This window comes from Notamacropus eugenii, chromosome 3 (assembly GCF_028372415.1).
Source record: "Notamacropus eugenii isolate mMacEug1 chromosome 3, mMacEug1.pri_v2, whole genome shotgun sequence".
Taxonomy (NCBI): domain Eukaryota; kingdom Metazoa; phylum Chordata; class Mammalia; order Diprotodontia; family Macropodidae; genus Notamacropus; species Notamacropus eugenii.
In genome coordinates this window covers 130233451-130256812 of record NC_092874.1, presented here as the reverse complement: position 1 = coordinate 130256812, position 23362 = coordinate 130233451, and the positions used below count along the sequence as shown (strand labels likewise).

General features: G+C 36.6%; 1 protein-coding gene across 4 annotated transcripts in view; it reads left to right on the top strand.

Moving 5' to 3' along the window:
- The window catches only part of CPED1 (cadherin like and PC-esterase domain containing 1), a 425597-nt gene that overhangs the window by 388150 nt on the left and 14085 nt on the right, over positions 1-23362 (top strand). For 2 of the 4 annotated variants that reach the window (XM_072652906.1, XM_072652904.1), the window contains 4 exons: positions 6115-6335; positions 6616-6717; positions 8313-8400; positions 13419-13565. In XM_072652906.1, the coding sequence (XP_072509007.1) occupies positions 6115-6335; positions 6616-6717; positions 8313-8400; positions 13419-13565 (558 nt within the window). Of the gene's footprint in view, positions 1-6114; positions 6336-6615; positions 6718-8312; positions 8401-13418; positions 13566-14457; positions 23141-23362 lie in introns of those variants that run through there. The other 2 variants (XM_072652905.1, XR_011976874.1) reach the window with 2 other exon arrangements.

Sequence of the window (23362 nt, the reverse complement as noted above, 5' to 3'; positions counted from 1 at the left end):
GGAACCACTTTGTAATGAGATTCTTTTCTAATTGAGACTCTATAACAAAGGGTATAGTATAGAGACAAACTTAGGGAAGAAAAAAGGGTTGTATAATGTTATTTTTCTCAAAAAGAGTGCTTCACAAATCCAAATATTATTCAATATAAACATTTTATTACCCTAGAGAACTAAAAAAATGAACATCACACAGAAAGAATTGGAAATGATCAGGCTGCAACATATTGCCAATGAGGAACCCCAAAGAAGGATGTATATACAGGAAGTTATAGAGGAGTTATATAACAGAAAGAGAAAATGAATTGGTCTCACAGAATGAGGGAATGATAGATAGCAATCAGGTGTGCTCCACTGGTTCTCTTGTAAAGTTGGAATAAAATGAGGAAGGAAGGTCTTCCTGCATAGTTTTTGGACATTCTGTGGTAAACACTTTATAGGATATGGGTGAGAGTAGCACAAGATAAGTACACACAGATGGGTTGCCATTTACATCCTTGGAAGGAACCCCTGAATTAGTGAAATCAAAAATCCATTTGAATTATTTATTCTTATCTTTTTCACTGGGACTTAACTAGAAATGGTCCTGGGACAAAAGGCAATACCAATTTTATATTTACCAATTGATTAATTGGTAGTATGAGGATTTGTCATCTGTCAGTCCATAAAAAAGAGCTTCTGCAGCCTTCTAGCCACCAGAACATGCCATGATACGTATTTATTAAGTGCTAAATGTTTACTGCCTACTGTTATGTTTTGCATCATTTCTACTATTTCCTTGAATAATCTACTTTCATCAGTGACTCTTGTCTTCCTAAGAATAACCCTGCTGTAATTTCTAGTGGTCTTGAATTGTCGTCATCAACTCTTCTATTTAAAAAAAAAATCTGCAAGATACAGTCATTTGTTCATTGCTTTTTTGTCAACACATTGTTGGCTGAGGTCAGATGGATTAGAACTTTCTGAGTCTAGTCTATCATAACTGTTCTATAGGCTTTAGTCAGAAGAATACATTACTTTTGGTTACATTTGCCAAGTTCAATGATGCTTGTTCTCAAAGGTATTTGTATTGGTTTTTAAGCTATGACATGTGCTCTGGGAATGCTTATCAATTTGTTTTGCCAAGGAAGTGTTAATCTTTCTAACGTTACTCTGGGATTATGAGCTCTCAGGATTATGAGTTTCATTAATATTATAGAGTGTTTTGGTGAGGATATCTTACAAATCTTTTATGATCTATTTCACATTTGTAGCAGTGTACAATGACTGGTTTTGCATAGGTGTTAATTGTTTTAAAGCATGTTCCTCCCATTTGACTCTGATTTTAAGATGCCAGGAGGTATGTCAACATATTTGGCCATAGCCTTCTCTTTGATTTCTTTATGTATAATACATCTTGCCTGGAACATACCCAGGCATTTGTAGGTGTTGCCTTTATCTGTTGGTTCAATATGACTTCCAGATTCAAGTTCAGATTCTTCAGTCATTGTCTTTTCTTGGCATACCTAAAGAATTTTGCACTTGTTGAGTTCAAATAATTCTTATATCATTGGAGAAAGATTCCACAAGATGAAAGAACTGATTAATGCATTGTCTTTGGGTAGAACCTTATAGCTTGATGGCATCCATATCCATCAAGTGAGTTAATAAGATGTTTTTGGTTTAAAACTTCACCTTTAACTTGGAAACCAACCAACATCTCTTTAAGAGATGATCATGGATCTAAGGCTAAGCAGAATCAAAGTGGGTTTTAACTGTCTCTCTGAAAAATAGCTGGCTTTTATATATTTTTATAATATTGTGTTGGTGAGGTATCCTAAATAGGAAACACTACTCCATCAAATATTCCAATGCTTTTACTATTCTTGGACCTACTTTATAAATTTGTAGTATATGAATGAAAAACTGAGTCAAAGACTTCATGATAATCAGCAGTGACAGTATAAATGTTAGATCATTTTCAAAATTTATTCAATAGTGATTGAAACTGTTATTCTTTATACCTTGGAACTTTGGGCCATGTCTTTTTTTGTCTTCAGTCTATATTTTGTTTTTGCATTTATTTATAGAAGTTTAGTAATAAAAGATGTGAATTCTTTTCATACAATACATAAACACATAAATTGGACTATTTGGAGCTGTTTTATGTGATGTCTTGTGGGAAGAAAGGTAAAATCAAGCTTATGTTTCATTATCAATTTTTTTCTGGAAATTACATTAAATGAAGATTTTTCAGTGTTCTGAAACTGAATTTTCAGGTTCTTTAGCTTTCCCTCCTTAGATTCTGATAACTCCTTGATTTCATTTTTCATTTTGTCTAATCTAAGCTTAGGGATGAAGTTCATTTTTATTTGTGTTTTAATTGTTCTCCATTCTTTGGTAATATGCTGTTGTGTGATTTAGAGTTGAAAAAGTGCTATTGACAAAAAACAGTATGAAACCCTTGCCTATAACTAAAGAGATCTGTTTCTAGTTTTGCTATGACATAATACTTGCGCATAACAAAAATATCCATGCCTCAATTCCCTTACATTTATTTTTCTGCTTTACCTTCTTTAACAGTGTCATGTCCACTGAAGTGTTTCCAGTAGGTAGGATATGGTATTAGTATTTCTTATTCATCCCTATTATATCTTGCCTTCTTGTGCCAATAGAACATTGAATGCCACTCATTCTACTGTCCTCCATGTTAAATGTATTCATCACAATAATTTGAGTAGGGCCAGCCTGCAACCCTCTGCCATCAATTTCTTAGATACCTATGTATCAGTTTTACCACACAGGCCAGGATGCTAACACAATCAGACAAATCACCAGGGTTTAATTAGCAAGCGTTTCTGAATTTCTGAAAGGTTCTCACAACTACTATAGTAGTCTCAGGGTTCCCACTGTACATTACCTTTGGTGAAATTATCTTACTTTATTATTGCTTCCCCCTTCCTCCTCACATGGATAACAAGTATGAAAGAATAGTTTTATTGTTTTTATCCTTCATCAAAATCCTACTCTACTGCTTCATTGTGGCAAATAGATGACCCTGGAGTTCCTAAGGGCTATGGTGCAAACTGAAATGCAAGATCCAAATGGTCCTATCAAGCTGGAAAAGCTTCAGGTAGGGACTATATAAGGAACTTGGGTCCATTGGCCAAGAACCAGTCCAACCAAGTTTGGGAAAGCTTATCTCCAGAAAAGCTTCTGCTATACTGGTATAGTGACTTTAGAGTCGCAAGACCAGGGTCTGGATCCTGTCATTGAATTATGTTATTTAGTCTATAAAAGCTAGGTCAAGACACTAAATCTCTCTAGTCCTCAGTTTCCTCATTTGTAAAATGAGAGCATTGAATTAGGTGTTGTCTACATTACAGTCTCTTCCAGGTCTATGATGGAACACATAGCATGTTTGTTCCCTCTTAACTATATTAAGCTACTACAAATAGGAAAGAGGGAGGGGGAAGTAGAGAGTAGAAACAAATACAATTAATAAGTACTAAATTTTCTTCATAATCTTAAAATATTGGAGTTTTCTTAGCAGTTATGTTTTGGAGTATTCAGAAGATTGCACAGGAGAAAAATGAGCATGACTGTTTAAAGTAATAATTTTCACTTCTAACTGGCAGGGGATAAGGGTTATTAATGGAAAACTGTCAGTCTAGCCTTCTATGATTATCTATTATAGCTATTTGCTCTGAGAGGATGTGATGATTTAAATGAATTAGCTACAAATTAATTTTTAATTCAAAATTTAAAAGATGTGAAGAATTTTGTATAGATGAGAAGAGTCACACTTAAATATTCAGAATCACATTTTCTTTTTCTATTGCATAAAATAATTGAAATATTAAAATCTTCAGATCTTTCTGATAGAGACTGCTTAATCTCTAATGAAACTACTTTTCCTCCAGTATAATAAATCTCAAAAATCACAGTTGCATTTCTATTCTAGTTTTTTAACTATAATTTTCCATCCAAAACATTTCAATATATATTTAAGCAGTCCTCTTGGAAAAAACCTTCTCATAGTTGCTTTGAAAGAAAATACCACTTGATTTCAAATCCATGATCTCAAAGACATAGGAATTCCCTCTGCTAACACAGATCGCAGCCCCTCTGTGGAGGGCTGATGGTCTTTGAGAGTTAATGAGGCTTGAAGAACTCATCTGTTGACTAGCCTAACCTTAGATAAGCTAGTCCTTAGCATACATACAACACATCATCAGACTCAAATTTTTCATAGATCCAGATTGCTAGAAGAACCTATGATTGCCACTGTGCCATGAGAAGGGATTGGAGTAATATGTTGATGGAAGTCAATGTTCAGGGAAATACTGTATACTATACATAAATTTAGATATCAGCAAAGCTTTTGACAGAATCTCTCACGCAATGATTATGAATGAACTGGCAAGATATTAACTAGTCAATAGTGGAACTGGATGCATTCCCAACTGCATGAATCACAAGACTCAAAAAGTAGACATTGACAAGTTGATTTCAGTTTCTAATGGATCATTTCAGAGATCTGTGCTTGTCTCTGTGTTAGTTTAGAGAAGAGAAAGTGTGATAGCTGTCTTCAAGTATTTGAAAGATTATCATATAAGACAGGGATTAGACTATTTTTATTGATCTCAGAGGACAGAACTGGGAGGCATAAGGAAGCAGACTTAGACCTGATGAAAAAGGAGGCATCTTATTTATTTAGAGATATGCAGAAGTGGAATGAGCTGGCGTGGTCAGTAGTAGGTTTTCCTCATTGGAGGCTGTCAAGCAGAGGATGGATTACTTTCTATTGCCCATATTTTGAAATGGATTTGGGATCGGATATGGGTTGGACTAGATGGCCCCTGATATTTCTGCTCTTAGGCTCTGTGATATTAGATTGTGTAGTTCTATTAAATTAGGGAGAAATTACCTAAAAAAAATCAGAGTTTAGAGAAAGTCAACATTTTCTTAATGTAAGAGCTTTATCACTAATAACAATGGTAACTGAGTTGAGCTGAGGTCTTTCCTTCTTAAGTCCACACACTTTGAACCACTGATTTAAAAATTAAATGGAGAAATGTATTCACAGATAGGGCTTCTGAAAGATAGATAATCTTTGAGCAGGAAGGTGGTGCAGTGGATAATGTATGGGCCCTAGAGTCAGGAGGACCTGACTTCAAATCTGGCCTCAGACACTTAATACTTATTAGCTGTGTGACCCTGAGCAAGTCACTTAACCCCAGTTGCCACACACACACACACACACACACACACACACACACACACACACACACACACACAATAATCTCTTTTCTCTCCCTCCTCTCATATCATTCCAAGTCAAAGCTTCCAAATCTCCTATTCTTGCCACTTCTCTGTGCTTCAATGACTGAACTCTTAACAGAGCTCAGATAAAAGACATGGAGATCTAGGGCATGAATTGTGCACCTGGGAATCTAGAAATATAATCTATTTGTCCCTTTTCATCTTTGAATGATATGGGTAAGGGGAGGCAGGAACAAATGCACATTTTCTACATATTAGTTTCTATATCTATAGCACAGAGTTATTGCATTTAACATCTATTAACTTTTGACGGCTTAAGGGGATTTTTTTGCGATAGTCTCTGGAGGCTTATGGGCCCTAGCATCTAAATGCAAAATAATTGCAAGCAAAATGTGTAATAATATTTGACTTTAGATCTCAGGAACCTGTTTGTTGATGTAACTGTAACAAGAAAGAAAGGAAGGAAAGAAGGAAGGAAGGAAGAAAAGGAAAAAATAAAGAAGAAGAAAGGAAGGAAAAAAGAAAGAAAAGAAAGAAGGAGGGAGGAAGGAAAGAAGGAAGAAAGAAGGAGAGGAGGAAGGGAGGAAGTAAAAAGGAGGGAGAAAAGAAGGGAGGAAGAAAGTAAAGAAGGAAGGAAGGGAGGAGAGGAGAGGAGAGGAGAGGAGAGGGGAGGAGGAATAAAGTCACAACTCCAAAACATTAAAAATATATAACACACAAGTGCTCTTTTGACTTCCTATTAGACACACATTTTTATGAGTTGTGAGAGAACTTTGCAATTTGGAGTTGTTTACAGAGTGCCACATAAACATCAGATTTGAAAATTCATGTTTTTCTGGTTTTAATTTTAAGATTCTTTTCATTGGAGATTCAACCAACAGAGGAATAATGTATTATCTGATTGAAAGACTCAATGAAACCCTGCAGGAATGGCAGAAAGTGCACAGCATTAAATCATACTACAATGTCAACAATGGCAGAACGTTCATCAGTTACTCCTACTATCCTCAATTCTGGATCGGTGTCTCACAAAGGCCAACATTTGAAAAAGCTCTTGAACAACTTTTGCAAAGGTACAATAAAGCTTTGATAGATTGACTTGTTGGTGTCCTCCCTAGTAACAGATATATCTGACTGGCAGCTTTAATTAGTCACTGTTATATACTCTCTGCCAAATGTGCTGAAAAGCTCAGGCTCTCAGTGATGTAGCTGAGAAATAGTAGGAAATGACAAGCGGGTCTTCTGATCAGGATGCCAGATATGGTTCAATGAAATGTAGTGCAGTTTGGTTAAAATGTTTACCATCTGTTTGAAAGCAACATATGTGACTTTTTTTTTCTTTCTGGATTTCAGATCACATCCTCTCGAGAACACAGACCAGACTATATTAGTTGTTGGTGGTGTTCAGTGGCTTAATTCCAATCACCTACAAATTATTCATAAGGTTTTGAAGAGGTAATAATCTTAAACAAAATATTTCTATGTTGTCTTCTGTGCAAAACAAAAAAAGGAATCTTTGAAGTGATTGAATTTGACCAAGATTTGATTTAATAAGCAAGATTTAATTCTATGTAGGCACACACTTAAGTCAACAAGCATTTATTAGTCACTTACAATATGCTAGACACTGTGCTAAAGCCTTAGGGATACAAAGAAAGGCAAAAACAGTTCCTGTCCTCAAGGAGCTAGCATTTAAATTGAGAAGACAACATGGAAACAACTATGTATTCAACATGGATGGCAGGAGTGTTGAGGGGGACTAGGAGAGGCCTCTTGCAAAAAGTGAAATATGAGCTAAGACTTGAAGGAAGACAGGAAGAAGAACACTCCAGGCAAGTGAAACAGTGAAAATCCATGGCTCTTGGACATGTAGAGTCTTGTGTGAGAAACAGAGGCCAATGACACTAGATCATAAAACGGAGGGGAGTAAAGTATAAGAAAACTGGAAAAGGGATGAAAAGTCAAACAGAGGATGTTATATTTGATGCTGGAGATAATGGGGAGCTACTGGAATTTATCTGGCCGGAGGTGGAGAGTGACACTTTAGGAATATCACTCTGTTGGTGAATAGAGGGGTGCAGACTAGAGAGGGGAAAGATTTGTGGTAGGGACCAACCACAAGGCTACTGCAGTAGCCCAGCTATGAGCTGATGAGTCCTTGTACAAGGCTATGTCAGAGGAAAGAGTGAAGATTCTGAAGGTTTATTTTTTTTATCTTTTAATACTCTAGAATCCTATTTTTAAAAGTTTATCATTATAAAAATTTGGATATATTAGAAATCAAATCAGGGACCTAATTTAACCTTCTTTAGTAGCCTTCACGGCATGGAGGTAACCCTGGGTTCTTAAAAGCCATACCAGCAAAATTTTGTCAAGTCTTACAAAGCCAGAAAGTATTGGACCCAGTCAAGAACAATAAGCCTATTGACTGAGGAGTAACAGTGCTGTTTGATAAGATTTTTTTTGACTGCAGGAACTCTCGAAGACCATCTAGTAGGTTTTATAGTATGGTAAGGGAGAACTCCTGCTAACAAAAACAGATTTTTGAAGTATTGAAGTAAACAGAAGCTCATTGTAACAAAGCAGCTAGGTGGCACAATATAGAGAGTAATGAAGTTAAAGATCTGAGTTCAAATCCTACCTGAGACAGAGAACCTATATGACTTTGACAAGTCATTAAATCTTTATTCCTCAGTTTCCTCTTCTGTAAAATAGGAATAATGATAGCAACTACTTCCTATGGTTGTTGAAAGCTTCGAATGAGACGACATGTAAAGCACTTTGTAAATCTGAAAGTGCTATATATGTTATCTTTTAAAAGAAGCCATCATGCAAATTCAGATACGCTCTAACAGCGTCATGAGCCCAACAGAAAACAACTTTGTTTGGCAGTACTCTAATATTGTACAGTTTCCCTATTTGCAGTTGACAATGAGGAGCACCAGTCCTGTCCTCTAACATCCCCTATTTAAAGGGATACCACAATGAACTTCATTGAACATAAATAAAATCCATGTATTTGACTTTGAAATCCCTTCTATTTCTTGCAGGGAAAACTTATTAAATATTCTGGTGGTGATTAAAACTCTGGGAATGGGGTTTCATCTGCCTGTGAATGGAGTGCATTCTTTAACCCAGGTAGGTCAGCATTGCCTTGTACTTCCATAAATTATTTGACATCATTAATAAGCACTTTGGCTATCCCTCATCATTCAACAAGCACTCATGAAGAGCCTACTAGGTGAAAAGCCTTGTTTTGTCAAATTCTAATTGTACCTGCAATGTTCAATAAGAATCAGATACATTATGAAGATTCTTGTGTTCAAGGGTTATCAGTTCAAATGAGTTATAATTACCCCCTGGATTTCTTAGCCTCCTCTGGCATAACTGAGCTTTGTGATCTTTTTACTTAGGGTCAAGTTTAGGAAAAGTAAAGAACTGAAAGATGATATAACTCATGCTTCTTATATTTGCCTACTCTACTGAAATGCCTAGGTACTATACAAAGCAATGTATCGATTCTTTTCCAATTCAGGTTCATACTGAAATTACACAGGCTGACCTTTGTGAGGAGTTTTGCCTGAAGACGTTTAAAAATTTGTTTTGAAGCAGCATAATTATCTTTTCCCTATTACAATAACTCTAATTTTCATAGATCTATTGCTTAGTAGTGAAAAACCTTAGTGGGCTGTGTAACTAATCTTTGAAAAAAAAAAATCTCTACATTAAACTCGATGAATACGTCTAAATAGCAAATAGACCTTAGGAACCATCAACTGTTAGACAGTTATGGAGAGTTCATGGTAACATTATAATCGGGAGTTGGGATTAGAGGGTAGGGATTTGAAAGAGTATAGAAGGAAAGAAATTGGGGTACCAACAACCATCATGCCTATGAGTTGTTTCAACTATTTGGGAGATGGGGAGAAAATAAGAAGATAATACATAATATGGATATTATATATAAATATAAAAAATATAAAAATAATAAATCTCCCAAAAGAGATGTAACTTCCTTAACTGTAAAAGAAGTGCTTTGTGCTATATTATATTTAAGAAAATGTCATCTCCAAATCTCAGAGTTAGAGAAGAACCATCTTCCAGCCTCTGTCTCCAACCTACATGCCCAAGACAATGGCCATCCAACTTTTGTTTGAAAACTTCCAGTGAAGGGTAAATCTCTAGCTCTCCATGCAGTTGATTTCACTTTAACGTAACTCAAATGGTTAGGATTTTTTTTTCCTTATATGAAACTGATGTCTGTCTCTGCCTCTTCTATCCATTATTTCTTATTCTGTCGTCTGGTACCAAACAGAAGAAGGTTATGCCTTCTCCCACATTCAAATACTTGAAGTCAGTTATCATATTCTTCCTAAATCTTCTCTTTTCCAAGTCAAATATTCCCAGTTCCTTTTTACTAATACGAACACAGCATGATCTCCTGACCTCTCACCACCCCCATGAAATTGTGGGGTCATTTTGATGACCCCAAGCTTTTGAAGCAAAGGCTAATCTTTCTCACGATATCCTTCTTCCAATGTTGCTGTCTGGGCTGTGAGACATGGAATGCCACAGTACAAAAATTTGAGAGATGATTATCATCCAGAGATGTTCTGATCACATAAAAAGAGAGAGAGAGATAAAATAGATGGTCCTTATTCTCCATTAAAGTCTTAAAATGTGGAGAGAAAGTTATGAAGGCCCCCAACACACTGGGAAAACCACCAAGGGGAACCTGTGGAAGGACTTGGGTAAGAGTCGTATAGGATGAATGGAAATGAATGGATTGTGATCTATATGTTTAAAGGGAATATTTACTTTAATGAAATTACAAATCCATTTGAGTATTTGAGCATCGAATTATTAACTCATATTGAATTAGCAGGCAACTAAAATCCACACATTACTTTCACATGAACCCTTTTCTAACGACATTTTCCCCTTCCTATACTTATTAAGCTGAGTTATTGAATCCACATGTAGGATTTTACATATTTCTTTATTATATTTCACCCTCACCTACTGAGACCTTTTTAGAGTCTATGTCTATCACCCACAAATTAGCAAATCACTTCCAGATTTATGACATACATAAATTTGATGAGAATATCGTCTATACCTTCATCCATGTCATTGATAAAAATGGTAAACAGCTCTGGTCTAGGGATAGATCCTTGAGACATTACACTATCTACTGTCAAGTTGACATTGGACTACTAATGACAAATCTTCACACCCACTCAGTGAACTAGTTTCAAAATCACCTACCCATACAATAGTTTAGTTCATATCTTTTCACTTTGTCCATGAGGACAGCATGAGAAATTTTGTCAAATCTTTGGCTGATATTTTTGTTTACCACTAATACTACATTATCTCATTATGAATCATGGAATTCTACAGTCAACAATGAATTGAAACTGAGACTGGCCCAAAAGGCAATGGAGAGGCTTACGGTAGGTGTGAACAAGATGCAGTGCATTATAAGCAAGAAATTATAAAAGATTAGTGTAAAAACTGTCTGATCTCATAAGCAATAGTGAGGGATGAACTAAATTCTGTACAGTCTATATACTCCACTGGTATACTCAGGATGCCAAGAAAAAGTGAGGGAGGCTCCATCATGTTGAGTGACTGTGGTGAACTAAACAAGAGTCCCACAGGATGGTCAGGAATAGATTGTGGACTGCATCATCAATCAATCAGTAAGTATTTATTTAGCACCTGCCATATGCCAGCAGGATGCTAGATGTTGAGAATCCAGTGACTAATAATGAAACAATCCCTACTCTCAAAAAGTTTACATTGTAATAGGGAAACAAAAAGTACATTTATAAGTGTAGTAAATATTCATCGAATAAATATAAGGAAGACAAATATAAGACAGTTAAATACAAGGCAGTTAGGAAGGGAGAACTCTAGCATTTGGAGGGATCAGGAAAGACTTTGTGGAGAAAATTAGGCTTTACATACTTCAAGAAGGAAGAGAGAGAGATGCTGTGCAGCAGAGATGAGAGAACAAAAGACAGAGCCGGGTGTGAGGAATAGAGGGAAGGTTAGTCTGGAGGGGATTCTCACGTCATTGAGACCAAAAATACATTTGAGAATTTGAACGAAACATTTCCTAGATTTACCAGGCTAGTGACCCTGTCAGAAAAGGAAATGAAGGTAATCTAGCATGATCAGAAGCTGTAATGGCTCTTAATTATTTCCCTTCGTAAAGGCTTAAAAACCATATCTTTAACAACACATCATAGAATTTTTTCAGGAATTCAAGCCCACTTCACTAGTTTATTATAATTTTCAGGTTTTTTTCCTCTTTCTTTCTTTGAAAATCAGGACACTGGACCTTCTCTAGTCTGGAGGTCTCCCATTTTTCAAAGATGATGGACAGTGGCTGTGTAATCACATCTGACAGTTCTTTTAGTTTCCAGAAATGAAGTAAATCCATCCCTCATGATCTGAATTCATTAAAGGTAGATAAGTGTTCATTTACCACCTCTTCATTCAAAACATGGGTTTCAATTCCTTGTTACCCACTTTTGTTTTTCCTTTTTCAGCCAAATATTCTTTTTTCAGAAGAGAAAACTGAAATGAGTTGATTAATTCTGCCTATTGTTCAGTTTCCCATCCTGTGTCATCATCAGCTTACCCAAACTGAACAACAATCCACTCTTTTGTTTGATATTACTCTTGTCTCCAACAAGGTCTTAAAAGAGAGCCATTTTTGTATTTTTAGCCTTTGTTGCTACAGTCAGCTCATCCTAAGATTTCACTCTCTTAATATGATTTTCATAGGAACAATTCCCAGTGTGGAAGCTCCCTCTTCACCATTGGATTAGGAGATACAGATAGCAAATCCTGTACATCTTAAGGTCTTAGAACATTTCCTGAGACACTGAGATATTCAATTATTTACCCATTGTCACATAGCCAACATGTGTCAGGAAGGATTTGAATTTAAGTCTTTCTAATGTCAAAGCCAGCCCTCTGTCTATTACACCATAATACCTTTTCCTCTGTCTTCTACCCTTAATTTCATCTTCTTTACATGGTTTTAAAAATCTAAGTTTATCAACAAATTCCCAGCGCATCTATATTTGTCACTTTAAATCTCCTTTTTTTCCTCATCAGAATCATAATTTGTTTGTGTCTTCAAATCTTAAGATCTTTTCATCCTTCTTGAATTGACTGTTGCATTAGGATAGGCCTATTTTTTTCCTATATATCTTTGAAATATGGTCTCCTAAAATCTGGTATGTGCATCGGACTCTTCCCAAATTTCGTTTTTCTCCTCTATCCCAATCTAAATTGGAGTAGTCACTTGTCCCTCTTGTCCCAAGGGAACTTTCACTTCTATTCCTGCTCCCTTGTTGGCCAGAATAAGCTCCAGAATAAGTTCTTCTAGTCTTCATCTTCATAGTTAATAGAATTAAGGTATTGGGCAAGCCAATAATTAGCTGCTTGTAACAGAGAAATAGCAGACTCTAGTTGATTTCTGAATAATTGAAGGGCTTCATCATCACTTCAGTATAATTCATTTTCTTGTTTGATCCGCTTCCCAAATTGCTCCCCTAGTTCCACCTGCTGTCCAGGTGGTCTGTAGTATACACACCTAATAATATTACTGTTTCTCCTTTTATTGATCCTGCCCTAAATATTTACTACCATGCTTCTACTCTTTTTTTCTGGTCTTCTTCAAGTGAATATATTTCTTCATATACAATACCTTTTTATCTGCTATATTTCATTAGAATAAAATAACTGTAATCCAGTCATGGAAATCCTTTCTAACTCTAAAATTCTTTGTTCTTGATGATAAAGACTCTGTCATTAACTTTTTTTATGTCATTCAAAGTGACTAGTAACGTTTTTGCCCACAGTATGAACTCAATAAATGTTTGTTGAATAAATGACTTAAAGAGAAGAAAATAAAAGTGAGTAATGAAAAGTATTTCTATATTTAGGTGCCTTTGTCATAATAAAATTTGTAGATAAGAAATATGTTGCAAAAATTAATTTTTAATTTCACAATTTCACTTGCCGTTTCTTTCCTTTAGAAAAATCCTAACATTATTTCAGTCTGTTGGAGACAAATAATTGTGACCATCTTTTACACCATTGACAATTCTTGTGTTTTTTCCTTTGAAATGCAGAATGAAGTACAGAATTTATGGAAAGAAAATTGGATTATACTAGATTCTGCAAAAAAATATGGCTACGAAGTGGTTGATACTTTCAGCATAACCATGGGACGCTACAAGGAATTTCTGCAAGGAAAATGTGGATGCCATTTCCATGAGGTATACACATGGACTATGTATCTATTCAATGGGTTATTAGCATCATTTATTTTTGTTAAAAATGATTCATTGTATTTTTTCCTTGCATTAGCCTTTCTATTTCACATAAGAAACCTGAGTCATCAAGAAATTAAGTAATCTGTTTAGTATTGATCAGCAAGTTATAGCATGCAGGAATCCCAGCATTAATTGCTATAAAACAAAGTTTAAAAAATTAGCATTTCTTTGCTCACTTAGTAATGTTATAAGCCTAAAGCAACCACATAGTTACCTAACCTATCTCCTGGACTCCAAGAAAGACTACTCATGAGTCACACCTATGGGAAAGATATCTTCAGGAAAGATTAAAGATTAAGCAAACTCCCCCATTAATCCATTCAGGAATCTCTTCCACTTTGGTGGCAAAAAGCTTCATTTTGCCTATTGTCTTCTAATATGCATCCTTTCTTTTTCTATAAAGGTGGTAAACTTGTTCCATTTAGGAGTCTTTCATATATGATGATGATGTGCTCTGTACAAAGAACAATTCACTCATCCTCAGACATCTTCCGAAGAGTAGAAATGGATTTGTATTGGTCTATCCATAGAGTTGTTGGTCTCCAAACAATGACTAGTCATAGTTAAGCATGTCATCTTTGACCATAAAAGAACTAAACTCATCAATCATCATTTCATTAGAATCATGTTGTTACCACCTTCTTAGAAATAACACTTTATGTTAAGTTTTAACTGGTAGTCCACAAACTAGAACCCCAGGGAAAATTCAGGTGAGGAGAGGGACAGTGGGTAGTCATATTAGGAGAGTGGGAGGCCATTAACTCAGATGGTCTGACTGAGCCCTTGTACCCATGGCTTATGATTTCTTATGCCTGATCTGTCAATTCCTTGAAAGGGGCAGTAAGTAGTACAGCACAGCACTGGAGGAAGGTAGGCCCTAGAAGAGAGCTCTCCAAGGACGTTCCAAGGTGATTGCCTACAGAGTGGAATGGATTGACCTCCCTGCACAAAAATCCAAGGAAGAACACAAAACGAGAAAAGAGATGAGTACTTTCCAAGATGGGGACCTGGAGTGATATCCTAGGCAGCCTACACTAGATAAAACTCTGGTATTCCATTTTACTGCTGATGGTAGCTATCCCATTTTACAGCCAACTGAACTGGGGACAGAAAACTAAATTATTCCTAACTGTATTAAAGGATGAAACCAGAATAAAAAGTTGTCTTTTTTTACCTAGCTACCAGTTGCAATCCTTCCATTGCCACCAGGCAACAAGGCGATGTGTGCCTACTTATATCTTTCCCAAAATGGAAATATCCCTCTCTTTGAGCTCCTCTTTCCTTTGTACAGGATACAGAATTGTGCTTCAAAATCCAGAAGTATATATCCTGAGGAAGGATAAGCAGTAAATGCACAACTGAGCCAGCACACAATCAAAATCTGCCACAAAAACAAGTCAAAGGCTGCCAAAGCCACAGAAAATGGGGACTCTGAAAGACAAAATACAGGATTTTGTTGTCTCTTTTTAAAAAATTTTTACATAATGTGTCTTCAATTAGCTTTTTTGGGGGGGAGGAAGGGAGAGGGTCTGCTTTTCTTTTGCAGCTTTAGTGCTCTCAGAGGCTAAAAGAGAGACATGCTCTGAAGATTTCCAGCATACCTCCAATTAAAACCAGAAGATGCCATTTCCACATGATTGCATTACATATATCTCCTTTCACAGTCATCCAGTGAATATTGATAATCATAAAACAGAAGAATTATACACAAAACCCTTCAAACTTTCAAAATATGGTGTTTAAGTTATAATTATAGGCAGGTCACCTTGCAAAAGTATAAATGGTCACAGGAAACAGTCAACAGCTGCAAAGACTGGCCTTTCCTCCCTGTTGCTGTCACTTGGGATTTCTTTCTTATCTCTCTCCCTTTCCCCTTTCATAAGATAAATTTAGATCTGGAAGAGTCCTCAGAAGCTATCTAGTGTGACCCCCCCCCCCCCCTCATTTTACAAATGAGAAAGGGAAAACCCAGATAAGTTAAAAATTTTGCCCATGGTTACATAGGGAATAAGTGACAGAGGTTAAGATTTGAACTTAGGTCCTTGGACTTCAAATCCAGGACTCTTCACTTCCAAGCAGCTGCTTGGAATAATATCATTCTAATTTTTTACCTCAATCCATGCAAGCCAAGAAGGTCTAAGATTAACAACTAAAATTTATGTAATGCTACAAAACCCTTTCATTATAATACCCCTCAAATACAAGTATTATCCATATTATGATGAAATTGGCCGTCAAATTGATAGAAATAATTTGGCCAAGACCGTGGAGTTGGTAAGTATTAGACCAGAGATTCTAACCTAGGTCTCCTGAATCCAAGACCTGCTACAACCTGCTAGTTGCATTATTCTCTAGAGATTCCTAGGGAAAGAAAAAGAAGCCTATACTCACTTTCTTTTACTGTGTTTTAGCTATTTTCAAGTTCCCAAGACCCATTACTGTTCTTGGCAAGGTCCCATGGACCCATCTACTATTCATTAATTCACCCCTAGTCAGCTTCTGTGGCTAAATGTTCCATAATGTTAAAGATTTCTCTCTGAAATATCTATGAATCTCATTTCAATCAATCCTTAGTGTTCAAAGTCTCACCTTTAAAAACTTTGTGTAGACTATCTTTACTTACTAAAGTCAAGAAAATGGACTGAGAAAGAGAATGAAGAGGGAGAGGTTGATTGGAGCTAGCCTTCTCATTTTATTCCAAAATGAAGCAGAAAGGATAGTAGTAAATGGCACCAATGGATGGATAAGAAAGTGAATGAAAGGGTAGCCAACCAGATCAAGAATCATCCTAAGAGGATTGCATTGGCCATGGATTCTCCACCTTATCCTCAGTCCCTCTCTATCATCCCTTCAGAGAGCCCTAACCTCAGGTCATTGAACCCATCATTTGTGGATAGGGGAATCCCTTTTTCTACTATTTAGCAGGGATGAGACTCAGAGGAGGAAATTCTAAATCCAACCACACTGGAGAGAGATGTATCCCTATCATTCTAAGTTAGGATTGTGAACACATTTTCCCATGGAAACATGGTTTAAAATGCCAAGAAGGCCAGATTTGAACTCAGGGAGAGGAATCTTCCTGACTCTGGACCCAGCACTCCATCCGCTGTGCCACTCAGCTGCCCAGTATAAACATGTTGAGTAGGTTTTATACTAGGCAGCTGGGTGGCATAGTAAATAGAACACTGGGCCTGGAGCCAGAAAACTTTCTCTCCCCTTAGAATCTGGCCTCTGATTCTAGCTGGGTGACTCTGGGCAATCCTGTTTGCTCAATTTCCTTATCTGTAAAATGAGCTGGAGAAGGAAATGGGGAGACATTCTAATATCTTTGCCAAAAAACAAACAAATGAGGTCACAAAGAGTCTGACACGATTGAAGCAATTGAACAACAGCAAAGTTTTTACACAACAAGAAGTTCATTATGAATTAAATAAGCTACACAAGAGGACATAATAGTGTATAATTTTTTAGAAAATACTTAATGACTGACAGATCCCTAGAGTCTGGAGGGACCTTAGAGATCAAACTTTCTTTTACAGTTGAGGAGACCTTTAAAGTGAATTTTTGTAACATAACCAATACTAATTTGAGGATTGTCTGCGTCAGTAACAAAAAAAAAACCATTCTTGGTTCCAAGAATGACCTTCTTTTGCTGAGTTTGACACCCTAGCCACGCCCTCATCACAGTGTAGTTTCATTGACTCTCAGAGATTCTCATTATGTGGAGAAATCTTATCTCCATTAATGATATGTACATAGATAAGTTTTTTGCAGACAGCTGTGTTATCCTCCTACTCAGGGCCACACCTACTTCCCAGGATACCCGCCTTGATTTTGGGTAGCAGCAATATTCAGTTTGATCTCTATGATGTTTCAACTAAAATGTGCCTCTGGGAGATTTACCTTTCCAATTACAATATAAACCTGATAATATCTTTCTCATCCACTTCACACCCTTCTTCAAAAATTCTTTAAAATTGTAACTCATTCATTGCCTACAAGCATTTTTTTCTAGTTTTTGAGCAGTGACAAGGTACAATGGCAGTCTCCGTGCCAAAATGTCATTTTTATCCTTAGAAAGTTGGAGTAACAGATGTATTTATTTTACCAAACATCAGTCACATGGTAGAATAGATTGCCATAATGAAGAGAGTGCTGGGTGTGGAATCAGAAGGGTCTGATTGCAGATTTTGTGCTAGGTCTAGAGTCAGGAAGACCTAAATTCAGGTCCAGCTTAGATACTTCTAGCTGCGTGACCCTGAGCAAGTTACTTAATCTGTCAATTCCCTCATCTGTAAAATTGGGATAATAACAGCACCTGCTTCACCAAATTGTCATGAAAATCAAAGGAGATAATATTTGTAAAGCACTTAGCACAATCACAATGCCTGGCACGCAGTAAGTACGCAATAAGTGCTTGTGTCCTTTCTCCTCTGGCACTTACAATACCAGCTCCACAAACATCAGCAAGTCACTTTAATTCTCTCAGCTTCATTTCCCTCATCTATCAAGTAGGGATAATAATTCCTAGAGTACCTGCTTTCCCGAATTGTTGTGGGGCTCAAATAAACGATGTCTAGAAAGTGCTTTGCAAACTTGGAAGTCCTGTATAAATGTCTGTCATTATTCTCCAAGTTTAGCTAAAGTTTCTTTTAAAAGAAGATTTAACGATAATGACTGTCAGAAAATCAAAAGAAAAAACCACCCCAATGAACCATTTTAAACAAATAGCAAATTTTAATTAAATGATTAATTTAATTATTAATTAATTAAATTAAACCAATTAAATGATTCTGGCTTAGGAGGAGGGGGAAGTTTCTGTGAATCATCTCTTTACTCCTTTCACTAGGTGCTCCTGAAACAGGAAAAAAGAACAGGGGCCAGGGGGAGGAGGGGAGAATGCCCAGCAAAAGTAGTAAGTATTATGTCTGGTTATGTTAGAAAAAAATTCTGTATTCATAAATTTGAAGAACTAGAAATGGCCTTAAAGGTCAAGCAGTAAAAGACCTTCATTTAACAGATGAGAAAAATAGAGGCCCAGAGAGAGGAAGTGATTTACACCCAGCTTATATTCAGGCCATAGAGACACAAAGTGTCCGAGCTGGGGCTTAGACCTATGTTTTCTGGCTCTTTCTTCCCATAATGTATTCTCCCTATTACCATCATACTGCCTTTTATCCTCTGGCCTACTTTCATTCATCAATAAATTCATTTACCACACATTTGTTAAGAGCCTACTAAGGGCAAGGCACTACCTTAAATCTCTAATCCTTAGTAGATGCAGAAACCTGCAATAGATTAGTACAATGATCACAGTAATATCTTTCCAGTAATCTTTGCTTTCTTGTCAGAATTTATTATTGATAGTAATAATAATAAGCCCTTACATTTGCATAGTGCTTTTTAATTTTCAAAGAACTTTCATATTTGCTCCTAATTTGGTCAAAAGAGATCTATTTCATGGGCTTTGATTACCATTGGTGAGATTAGAGATTTTATTGAGACTCTTTCATCTGTCAAGGCCCCAGAGAAGGATGCTTTCCCCACAATTATGTTAAAAATTTCCAAACTAATGAACAACAATTTGGCAAAATTGCATATGCAAATTAGTTGAAAGGGTGTTTTTTTCCTGCTGCATAGAAACAGAGTATTGTCTTCTTAATATTTAAAAAGGGTAACAAGCAATATCCAGAAAAGTTGCCCAATATTTGTCTTGAATGATTTCCCTAATATAACAAACATTTATTGAACAAGCTGAAAGACTGGGAAGACACTAGTATTTTCCTCCCTGAATAGGCTGGCATTAGATCAAAACACAATTTATACTATAATTATTTAACTCGTTATTTTTGAGCCTAGTGGAAGACTCGGGACCTACCAGAATCTTTGTCTGTATAGACCTTTTGAAGTATCATAGCATTTGTACCTAAAAATAGCACAAATCTTTCTAAATCCTGGTCAACAAATTTATTATCTATTAATCAATCAACAAGCATTTATTAATCATTTACTATGGGCTAGGCACTGCGCTAAGTTCTATGAATACAAATAAAGGATTAAAAAAAATCCCTGCACTAACAATACCAGGGCCTGAATCCTGAACTCCCTATATTTGATATTTCAGCTTGATTCCCATTTTCCCAGCTTCCCTGCCTCCAGATCCCCCTTGATTAGACTCCCTTGTAGGGTGTCCTGATTCCCACCATGAATGGCTTTTCTCCTCAACATTGGTCCCCTGACTCACTCTTTTGTAAAAATGCAGGTCTGATACCACCATACCTCTGACTCCTTTCTTGGAATGAGTTGGTCTCTTGAAGGAACTTGTCTTTGAATTGACTCTCAGCAAGTTGTTCATGACTCCACCCCAATTCTGTTGAATACATGTTTGAACACCTCCAATAAGTGCTAGCCCTAATTTCCCAAATGGAACAGGTCACAGTAGGGAATCCTTGAGTATTCCCACTATCCCAAATTCTCCTACAGGCTGATGGCCCTCCTGGTAGGACTTGCCTTCCAATCTCAGCTGGAAGCAAAGCAATGAGGATACTGAGCTGTGTAGCAGTTAGAACAGTCAGACCTATACTGGACTCACTGCTTCTGGCCCTAGAAAAATGTTCTGACCACACCCAAGAGCTTGTTGAGGCTGCCAAGAGCTTTTGTTGTTGGTTTCAGCCCTGACCATATTGTACCTAAAACTTCACCCTTGAGAATCCCTCAATGACCAAACCAAGGAGTCCTAGTCATATCTCACTATGGCGGAGAACCCAGAAGTGGCTATTATTATTATTATTAATTATTAATAGAAGAGAGCCCCCTGCTGGAGAATGCTGGAGAATTTTGTCTCAGGGCTAAGAGATATCTTTGAGAATCTGATGAAGGCTGAGATGACTAATACTTAGAGAGGGGGCAAGGCATGGTCATAGACTACTCTAGTACCTGAACCATGAGTGAGCAGCTAAAAGAGAATAAACCAAACAGAGAATGATGATCTGTCTAGGTCTAACAGAGTGACTAATCAAGCAAAGTGTGAAGGGGGAATCAAACTTGATTTCTAGTTCCCCTTATGTAAGGGAAACAGCACTGATGTTCAGCTTCAGACCTGAATCAGCAGGTCTGGTAGCCAATAGCTCCAGAGTCCCGACCCTTCTTATAACACCCCTCCCCTGACACTCCCAGCTATCATGAGAAACACATACAGCTGACCAGCTGAGGTCCAATTCCACTTGGCCCAGGCAGAATAAGCAGGGTGACTGGGTAGGGGTAGTCAGGGAGAAAGACAATTCCTATGCCATATATCAACAAATGTCTCTGGCATTATTTTAAGTGTATTCTGCTTCAAAATGAACAGTGTTCTGATCAGCTATGATCCATCCTTGTACATTCTTTTAAAAACAGTCTGCCCCAGAGTTGAACTGTAAGGTCTATATGAAGTTAACAGTTAACAAGGCATGAAGATGTCATCCTAAAGCAGTTCAACATTCAATGATTCAATGTTGGCCCAGCTAATACTTGATGTTTTCAATCCCAAACGCCTACTGTCCATCCAAAATTCAATCAAACTCAAATCCAGGTTGTCCTGTTTTTAGTCAATTTGATTTCCAGATCCCCTATCTGTTTAAGTGTCAGAACTTGCTGATGTCTTCTTACACAAATCCAAGTTGAAGGGGCCCTGAGGAGAGAGTGCCTCAATACAGTACTGTCTTTAAAAACAAATATGTCTAGTATCCTGACAGAGGTAATGTCTATTAACCAAAGCTCTCTCTTTATGTTGCTTTTTAATCTCTCCTTCTCTCAATGACGTCATGAAAAGATTAGCTGTCCAGAACTTTTATCATTTTCTGTTGCCTTACACAAAGTTTCTACTCTTCTATATGCGAATATATTTTACCACCTCCAGTGAAACAAACATTGCCTCTTACCTGCTTAAGTCCTAAAAAGTTATTGTCAAAACTCTGTAACTAATTGTCAAAAGGAAACTTCAGATGTAGATGCTTCTAAAACTAAAATAATGATTTCAGAAAGAACACTGGCAAATTTTAATTGTTTACGATCAATTTGTGTTGAAATTTTTAATATCTAAGTGTTTATTTTAATGGAATGTTTAATTTTAAGAGAACATAGAGATAGGAAGACTAGAAATCAGACCATGGGAGTTATTCTGAAATTCAGTTATGCAGAAGGTTTAATTAATCCTGTCCTAAACTTCTTCCATATTAAAACAATGTATCAAGTTCTTTATAGACTAGTTATGGGATGAGACATTCACATAAGTTGCTTAGATAGTGATGGACAGAGGCCTGATATAAATGACTGCCGGTGCCTATCCAGTCAACCTCAGGAGGGTTAATAAGAGACTAGAAATAAGAATGGGAGTCTAAGTAAACATGGGAATGTGACTGGGAGTCTATTATTTTAGTGATGAACCTACCAGTGAGTAGCCTATAACATCGTTATGTAATTAGAAATCAATCAAAAGAAGGAAGGGAACAGGTTAGTGGAATATTATTGGCTAAGGTTGAAACTGAGCCCAAGGTTATTTTGTGTTGTTATTTAAATATGATTCCATCAATGTAAAAACTCTCAAGGTAGGAACTCCTTCCCCCAATACGGACTGACATTTCTTCTTTAGCTTACAGCCTTGAAGAGCTGCCTGTAATGCTGAAAGGTTCTATGCCACAGAGCTAATATGTTTAAAAGTAGAACTTGAATTCAGATCTTCCTGACTCCCAGGTTAACCTTACCTATACTTTTTCTCAAGTTCAAGATAAAACATAATAAATAATAAATATAAGTATTAATGAGTCAGGAGGAGAAAAAAATGTAACTGTTGGGGATACCCACCAGGTATTAGAGACCCAGTCAAGGGCAGAGAGGGGGGGCTTCAGAGTTACAGACAAAAAAAAATATAACTACTAGATACTAAGATACAAAGCAAGGTACCCAATAACCAAGGAACTGGGCTATAAGTCAGAGAACCCAGGCACTGGGGTCTGGGATGTCAGAATCAGCAGAAAGATTGACTTACTAAACCAATGGTGCTACTTGATTTACTCTTCTTTATATTTCCACTGCCTGGGGGTGGGTTATAGGGGTTTGTTGTTCAAATTGTGCCATGCTAGTTTAAAAGTGTCAAGGTTCAATTAATCCAGGCAATGTAGGCTAATTAAAAATGATCATATTCTATCTAATTGCTTGCCTTTCTAAAAGTAAAAAAAAAAGCCATTATAGTTAGTTATTCATTTCCATACTGCCAATAGCAGATTATAGCATTCCTTTAGGAGAAGGAAAGGGAATAAACATTTATACAGCACCTACTTGGAAGCACGCAAAACTTCTAAACACCTAGAACTAACTCTGGAAATAACAGTGTGAAAAAATTTAAATCTTGGGACAGTCCCCACCCCCAACCCCCAAACCCAGTAACTGTACCCAATTTTAACATAAAATTCAAGGCTGAAAAATAGAAATAAGTAAACAACAACAATAAAGAACTTGACCATAAAAAGCTACAATGGTAATAGCGACACACAAGACTGGAACTCAGAAGATACACCAAAACATCTGCAAGCAAAGCTTCAGAGAAAAATATAAATTGGAAACAAGCCCAATAAGAATTCCTGGAAGAGCTTTAAAAAATTATTTTAAAAATAAAATGGAGGAAAAAATGGAAAAATAGATGCAAGTGATGCAAAGCAATTATGAAAAGACTTGGTAAAAAGAAGTACAAAAATACTGAAGAA